General features: G+C 49.0%; 1 protein-coding gene across 1 annotated transcript in view; it reads right to left on the reverse strand.

Annotated features, from left to right (window-relative positions):
• Positions 1-325: 325 nt before the first annotated feature.
• Positions 326-8,632, reverse strand: part of PPP4C (protein phosphatase 4 catalytic subunit) — a 12,521-nt gene continuing 4,214 nt past the window's right edge. The window contains exons 2-9 of the mRNA XM_069984535.1: positions 3,434-3,551; positions 3,065-3,116; positions 2,922-2,972; positions 2,690-2,791; positions 2,235-2,408; positions 1,879-2,005; positions 1,608-1,797; positions 326-1,526 (exon numbers count right to left, since the gene is read on the reverse strand). Coding sequence (XP_069840636.1) covers positions 1,397-1,526; positions 1,608-1,797; positions 1,879-2,005; positions 2,235-2,408; positions 2,690-2,791; positions 2,922-2,972; positions 3,065-3,116; positions 3,434-3,531 — 924 coding nt within the window. The 5' untranslated portion in view covers positions 3,532-3,551 and the 3' untranslated portion in view covers positions 326-1,396. The remainder of the gene's footprint in view (positions 1,527-1,607; positions 1,798-1,878; positions 2,006-2,234; positions 2,409-2,689; positions 2,792-2,921; positions 2,973-3,064; positions 3,117-3,433; positions 3,552-8,632) is intronic.

Below are 8,632 nucleotides of genomic sequence, written 5' to 3' on the forward strand. Positions count from 1 at the left end.
CCCCTCCCTACACACCAGCATAACATATACCACTCCGTGACATGGCTGATAAAATGAGCCTGTATTATACTCCAGAGCTGCACTCTCTCCCAAATCTCCCAGAATTCCCTACTTGCTCAGCATGTAGTGTTGTCTACAATAACCTGGTGTAGGTAAAGCCTGTCTTCTGCACGTTAGCGGCTCAGCTTTTATGGCGGTATCCCCCGCAGGCTTGCTGACTGTTTCCCCCTCAGTACAGTAAGTTACAGCAGAGACTGCACATTATATCTATCACAGAAGCCTCCCACTCTCCCCTCACACGGCCGTACAGATGACACATCACACGTTCTGCCATCTTTCCAATTTTTTTTTTATTTTTTTTTTGTTTTATTAGCAGACGTCTGTGGCTTTATCTACCAAAAAAAGTAAAATTAAAAATAAAAACCTGACTGATAGATGCGCATGATAAACGGGGGATACAGGGGGTCACATGTAAAGAGTGGGATACAAAAGAGGGGGGAGGGGAATGAATAAATTACAAAAATGGGAACCAGCGGGGCCCCGGAGAGGTGGAGAAGGATCGGGCCCCAAAGAGGAGTGACTGGGACCCCGGAGATCCTGGTCAAGAATAGCTGGGACCCCGGAAAGGGCCGAGATCCTGGTGGAGAATGTTCGGCCTCCAAATAAGTCTCGGGAACATGAAAAGGAAGAAGGTGAATTGTGTGGCTTGAGAAAACCTCATATGGCAACGTGTGGGGGAGCGCACATCCATCTCAGTCCTGCTGGGATCGTAGGCCCAGGGTCTGCTTGCACTAAGGCACTCCATACTAACACCATCCCAGCAGGGACTGACCACCACCAGCCCAATACAGGGGACTCACAGGAATGACTGGATTGGGCTTTTTTTTTTAAGGAATTTATAAAATCAAGGAGGAAACTCCAAACAAAACAAAATAAATTCTAAAAGGATTTTGGTTTCCTTGCATAACACTTCCCTGACACCCTCCCCCCCCCCCCCCGCCCCCATCCTCCTGGTCTGGTACCGTGCTCGGTTACCACCCCCTCCCACAGTGAAAGTCTTACAGAGCATCGGGGGAAACCCCTTTCCTGAGACACAGCACATTGCTCCGTTCTGCAGAGCACCGCTCCTCCGTCCCCCTCCCACCCATAGACAAGTGATAGAACAACAGAGCACCTTCAGGGTGGGCTGCTCCCCTCCAGGCCCCCCTTCCAGGTCAGCACATCAACCCTAATAAGACTTAAACAAGGGGGAGAGAGGCATAGTCTGAGGGCTCTTCTGCCCCTCACGTTGTGTGCTGGTCCCAGCGGAGAAGGAGGAGATGAGGAAGAGGCCCTTGGAGAAGTTTGAGACACATCAGGAGGAAATAGTGGAGAGGCCTGGCGTGGAAGGGGCAGGTCACAGGAAGTAGTCGGCTACAGGTTTCTTGGAGGGAATGCCTCTGGTCTCTTGTGGAGCGGCTTCAAAAATGATGAATTCTTTCTGGAGATGTTCATCCAGCTCGAGAATGGCAGCAACGTTTCCACATCTAGATGAGACAGGAGAGTGGGTCAGAGGGGCAGCCGGGGGTCTGTACTACATGCATCGGGCAGAGAAGAGCACTACTCACCTATAGCAGTAGTTTGGCGCAGACCATACGGTAAGGACAGTCTCATTGAAATGCCACTTATATCCTTCCATCACCAGCTGGTGCGCACGGCAGATCATATCAATGTTATTGGCTGCATTGAACTGTGCTACAACGTCACTGCCGAACAAGTAACCGGCTCCGCGAGGGCTCACCCCCCACCCGGTGGTGTCTGGAGGGGACAGACAAGAGGCTCAGCAGACAGCTTAGATACATGGAGGTCCATCAAAGACACAGCTAATATAGGGCTTACCTTCTGGATCGGACCAAAGCAGGTCACACATGGGGCCGTCATGAGGGACTTCCTGTTTGCGGTCGATGGTTCGGATCTGGTCCAGGGTTTGTATGGATGGGGAGAGTCCGCCATGTACACAGAATATCTACAAAAGGCAACAGCACATTGACCCCACATAGTATTTAAATATTTATTATATGGGGTCCCTGAACTAGACAACACCTCAAATCTTATCCCCCTCAGTAACCAGCCCCATGGATATATCGCCTCCATAAGCTGTGGCACTTCCCTCCTGTAATCTAGCATTACACCTCAGTATTAAAGATGGCCGATTAACCCTTTGAGTGGCATAGTGTTTCTGGGCAAGCTCTCACCTTTCCATCAATAATGGCAGACAGGCTCAGATAGTCAAAGATTTCCGTACAGTACCGCCATACTGTCACTGAGCCGTATTTGCGCAGACACTCGTCATAGAAACCGTATACTTGTGTGATCTGTCGGCTTTCATGGTTTCCACGAATAAGTGTGATCCTGTCAGGGTATCTGACCTGGAGAGACGAGGAATCGGTCATTACTGGAAGAGAATCCGGGTGACCACATAAAATTAAGTCTTCTAGGTGATATCGGCCTATAGGGGACGTTCTGTGCTCCGGGGGTCCCTGCAGCCACTGACACGTCACACTGTGTTCACAGACATCAATAGGCACTCAGGAGCAGTCGCTGGCTACGGCTGATAAATAAGGGCCAACATCTAGATCTACTATGACTACACAGACGACCCCACTGAAGAGAATGCACTCTGAACCAATCTCTATAGCATCGTCGCTACCTTTAATGCGAGGAGGAGAAGGAATGTTTCAACACTGTAAAAGCCGCGGTCCACAAAGTCTCCCATGAACAGGTAGTTTGTTTCTGGGACATCACCCCCAACCTGTGAGCAGAATAAATGACAGGTCAGCCACCGCCCCGGCATACCGAGGACATGTATCTAATCCATCACAGCATCTGTGCTATCACTACAACCCGTCCATTATACCAGGGACCCGGAGACCATCACTCACCCTGAACAGCTCCTTCAGGTCATAGAACTGGCCATGGATGTCACCGCAGACCTGAGAATACAAAGCATCCCAGTCATCTACAGCACCACCCCAATGACTGGAGATAAAGCTACAAGTACTGGAGAACAGACAATGCTCCTTACCGTGACCGGGGAGTCCACCCTCTGGACATTGCTTTCTTCTACCAGAATCTCCCTGCACAAGAAAAGGGACAATTGAAGCCACACACAAGCCGTCCTCCATCCTGCCCCTGGCAGCACCCATACCCAGGTCATCTCACAAATACAAAGCAACTTACCCCATCTCCAGTGGTATACATACTCACCGGCGATTGGCATACATAGGCCACCGTCCACCCCCTGCAGTAGCTATCCCAATCCTTTCCCCAGCAGTAGCTATACTCACCAGCAATTGGCATACATGGGCCACCTTCCACCCCCAGCAGTAGCTATCCCCACCCTTTCCCCGGCAGTAGCTATCCCCAACCTTTCCCCAGAAGTAGCTACACTCACCGGGCCTTGGCACACAGGGCTTTGACTTCACTCTCCTTGATGAGCTCACAGCGTCTGAGCTGCTCGATCTGCCGGTCCAGGTCACTGATTTCAGTCATGGCTCCTTCTTTCCGAGCCTCTGATGGGAAAGAGATGGCAGAAATCATTCAAAGATCACCAGGAATATTCAATATGGCCGATGGCCACATCTGACAGTTGGCTGAGGTGCCATGTGAGTAACGGCTGATATGATTGGCTGATACACGTCCTGTACTAATCTATTAGCTCTCTTAGTTTTCTTTGAGGACCTCGATGACTATACATTAAGGGGGAGATTTATCAACCATGGTGTAAAGTGAGACTGGCTCAGTTGCCCCTAGCAACCAATCAGATTCCACCTTTCATTCCTCACAGACTCTTTGGAAAATGAAAGGTGGAATCTGATTGGTTGCTAGGGGCGACTGAGCCAGTTTCACTTTACACCATGTTTGATAAATCTTCCCCAATGTGTCTAACATACGTTTTATGTCTGCCCATAATTATGTTAGACACATTGGGGAAGATTTATCAAACATGGTGTAAAGTGAAACTGGCTCAGTCGCCCCTAGCAACCAATCAGATTCCACCTTTCATTTTCCAAAGAGTCTGTGAGGAATGAAAGGTGGAATCTGATTGGTTGCTAGGGGCAACTGAGCCAGTCTCACTTTACACCATGGTTGATAAATCTTCCCCAATGTGTCTAACATAATTATGGGCAGACATAAAACGTAAGACAAGTCTGAAGGCAGGAGGTGTTGTCATAGGGACATCATACAGATGACACAAGCAGTGTGGTCAGAGGGTATTAGCTGTAAGGTGTTAGTAAGCCAGGACTATGATCATTTCTGTAACGTCAGCAGCGGCTGGAGATCAGGATTACACAATGACTTCACACATAGCAGAAGACGCCATTCAGCAGAAATAGTGAGCAAACACTGGAGTGGAGAGTCTGTAGGTGAAGAACATCAGCGCTGACCCTCCGGGTAATCACAGCCGGCTCCGGTTACATAAGCGTCACATGGGAGGGGGGACTAATCCACACACACATCTTCCTAATACACCAACAAATCCTGCAGGTTACAAAGTGCAAGGGAAAAGTTCACACTGCTATGGTGGGGGTGTTCCAGCTACAGAATAGGGGCACCCACCCTGCTGCCTGACCAGCGCAGGGGCGCCCAACCCACCGCCTGACCAGCCCAGGGGCTCCCCCCACCCCACCGCCTGACCAGCCCAGGGGCTCCCCCCACCCCACCGCCTGACCAGCCCAGGGGCTCCCCCCACCCCACCGCCTGACCAGCCCAGGGGCTCCCCCCACCCCACCGCCTGACCAGCCCAGGGGCTCCCACCCAGGCCCTTGTATACAACTCCACTGTATCTTAGAGAGCAGAAGTACCTGGTCATGGTAACCATCAGTAGCTCACACATCTACTGCTGAACCAATAGTTATACATTAGAGAGGTCAGATCAACGGCTCCAGTACTCAGGGACATCGAGAGTACACTACATCTCCTACTCGGGTCTCTATAGACATCCATATAGTCGCAGTCTGGGACACGAAGTGGGATCAGCTCCTCTGTCGTCCACCATGAGACGTATCCATAAGACGCCACGCACAAGGTCATGTATGCAGAGTATCTCGCAGCACTTTCTACTAGTACAGGCCTGGAATCTGCTGAAGCACCCCGGGGCCTCATGAATATTAATAAAAATAGGTCAGCAGGAAATAAGCGAGCGGCGCTGCTCTTACGGCTTTAGCTTACCGATATGTGTTGTTAGGATGTGTGGGGGAGGGGGGACTGTTTACTATGCCCCCCGCAGGATCGGCTGATCATACCTGCACAGCATAGACAGCTGGCTAATCCCACATATCACCGGCAGACACAACTAGTCGATCCTGCAGCAATGAAGCCTTAGCGGTCATGGGTGACCAGCTCTGTGTCCACCAACCTGTAACTCTACGTTTGCCCTAAGAGGCATGGGGAACCTTCGGCCCTCCAGCTGTTACAAAACTACAATTCTCATCATGCCTGGACAGTCAAAGCTTTAGCTTTCCATGCATGATGGGAGTTGTAGTTTTGCAACAGCTGGAGACACATGGTTCTCTACCCGCACCTAAGGCATAAAGGCAGTATTCATGAACTCTCAGCTCTCCAGCTATCGCAGAACTACTAATCCCAGCATGTCCCGAAAGCCTTGTACAGTGACTGTGGTTTCTAATGGCTTCCTTCTTGGTGATTCCCAGCACCTGTGGATTACAGCTTACCAAAAATGACTCCTTACCCCAGAACACCACCTCTGAAGTCTCGTCCACTAGGTTTCTCTCTTCTCTAAAATCTGCCCTCTACTGCCTGACAGACCAGAACACAGGAAGTAGGGGAGGGGCTTAGCTTGTGCTGTGTGCAGAGAGCCTGGGCTGTGCACCTGCTGAAGATGATCCACACTGTTCTTAAAAGCTAAATCCAGAATCCAGGCTTCCTCTTCATGTCTGACCACCCATAAGGGCGGCAGTCACTTATGTAAATATTACAGTACACACAGCTCCCTCCCTGACCAGAGTTTTGGGGGGACAGCTGAAAAGGCACCTGCTGGGGATGAGGTGGTCAACACCTTAAGACAACCCATTATCCGGGCTTCTGGATCTATATCTTAACCTATCACTACCCATCCTCCGCAGGTAAGCATCCTGGCATGAATGGTATGCAGCTGTACCAGATCTGCAGTGTGCCAATCTGCTGCGGCACCACCCTGCATTGCTGCTCTGCACTTGTCTAGTTGTATTAGTAGAACTAGGAGGTCAGAGTAGCCTCTAGTGGTTAGAAACACTGAGCCCAAGAGCTTACACAGCCCCATCCCACCAGCATGCTGCAAAAGGGGTCCCCCGAGATAACATTGGGGTCTACATCTCTGCAGTTCTCTGAGTGCAGGATACAACGCACTAACCCCGACTTTGTTAAAGGGCCCGAACCTCCTGTGCGACCCCTGTGTGCAGATACCCCGGAGACCTAGTATCACGTTACATTAGTTATGATCTGAGAACATTCCCTGAAGTAAAGTATTTCGGGTGTGTAAAGCTTAAGATCTCCACAGCGACAGATTACAGCAATCTCAAGGCGCGAGGTCTCCAGCACATAGCTGGCTGTCAGCAAACCTCCCCCCCCCAGATAGGAAGCCTCCCCTCCCTCTGGTCATTTCTCAACCACAGCTGCAGCTCAGCAGAAAACACAGACCAGTGAGAACTGACATGGGGGGCAGAGCAACCCCACAAATACCATCCATACAGGGCAGGCATTACTAATCAATCCTGATAGATACGTCAGATTATATACACACACACATATACCCTCCTCCAGGAAACAGCAGAGTATATATATATACCCTCCTCCAGCTGGCAGCAGAGTAAAGATATACCCACCTCCAGTGGCAGAGCATATATACATATACATTAATATAATATATTCACACACACACACACACACACACACACATATATACACATACATACACCCCACCCTCCTCCCTCCAGCTGGCAGCAGAGTAAATATATATACCCACCTCCAGACACATACAAACAAATTATATTATACACACATACACACACTAATATTATATATGTATTTATTTATTATACACACACACCCCCCTCCAGCCAGCGGCAGAGATTATCACTGAGACACCAGACAAGATCATCATCTTATATAAAAGCCTCGGATCAGCCACAGCACAGGCCGGGCGGCTGCCGGGACATTTACTGCTCTCCTGGACATACAGGCAGAGAACCACTCAATGTAGGTCAGGTCGTTCAAAGGGCAGAACCAGGGAGCCAACAATGACAGTCACCGCAAATATAGGAACCTGAAAAACACAGCTACAACACAGCACCACAGGACAAGAGGAACGCCCCTCCCCGCCGGGCACCACAGGACAGGACAAGAGGATGTTTTGGTCCACATACATACATACATACATATATCTATCTATAGATATACACTACTGTTCAAAAGTTTGGGGTCACATTGAAATGTCCTTATTTTTGAAGGAAAAGCACTGTACTTTTCAATGAAGATAACTTTACACTAAACAAATCCCCTCTAAACATTGCTAATGTGGTAAATGACTATTCTAGCTGCAAATGTCTGGTTTTTGGTGCAATATCTACATAGTTGCTGGAAATGGGCCTCTATATACCTATCACTCCAGTCTTCTAATGGTACAATGTGTTTGCTCATTGGCTCAGAAGGCTAATTGATTAGAAAACCCTTGTGCAATCATGTTCACACATCTGAAAACAGTCTAGCTCGTTACAGAAGCTACAAAACTGACCTTCCTTTGAGCAGATTGTGTTTCTGGAGCATCACATTTGTGGGGTCAATTAAACGCTCAAAATGGCCAGAAAAAGAGAACTTTCATCTGAAACTCGACAGTCTATTCTTGTTCTTAGAAATGAAGGTGAGAAATGCTAAGAAATTGAAGATTTCCTACAACGGTGTGTACTACTCCCTTCAGAGGACAGCACAAACAGGCTCTAACCAGAGTAGAAAAAGAAGTGGGAGGCCGTGTTGCACAACTAAGCAAGAAGATAAGCACATTAGAGTCTCTAGTTTGAGAAACAGACGCCTCACAGGTCCCCAACTGGCATCTTCATTAAATAGTACCCGCAAAACACCAGGGTCACCATCTACAGTGAAGAGGCGGCTGCCGGAATTTGGGCTTCAGGGCAGAGTGGCAAAGAAAAAGCCATATCTGAGACTGGCCAATAAAAGAAAAAGATTAAGATGGGCAAAAGAACACAGACATTGGACAGAGGAAGACTGGAAAAAAGTGTTGTGGACGGATGAATCCAAGTTTGAGGTGTTTGGATCACAAAGAAGAACGTTTGTGAGACGCAGAAGAAATGAGAAGATGCTGGAAGAATGCCTGACGCCATCTGTTATACATGGTGGAGGTAATGTGATGGTCTGGGGTTGGTGCTAGTAAGGTGGGAGATTTGTACAGGGTAAAAGGGATTGTGAATAAGGAAGGCTATCACTCTGCACCGCCATGCCATACCCAGTGGGCAGCGCTTGATTGGAGCCAATTTCATCCTACAACAGGACAATGACCCTAAACACCTCCAAATTGTGCAAGAACTATTTCCAGCAGAAGCGGCAGCTGGTATTCTATCATAGGTAATGGAGTGGCCAG

Source organism: Dendropsophus ebraccatus, chromosome 9 (assembly GCF_027789765.1).
Source record: "Dendropsophus ebraccatus isolate aDenEbr1 chromosome 9, aDenEbr1.pat, whole genome shotgun sequence".
Taxonomy (NCBI): Eukaryota; Metazoa; Chordata; class Amphibia; order Anura; family Hylidae; genus Dendropsophus; species Dendropsophus ebraccatus.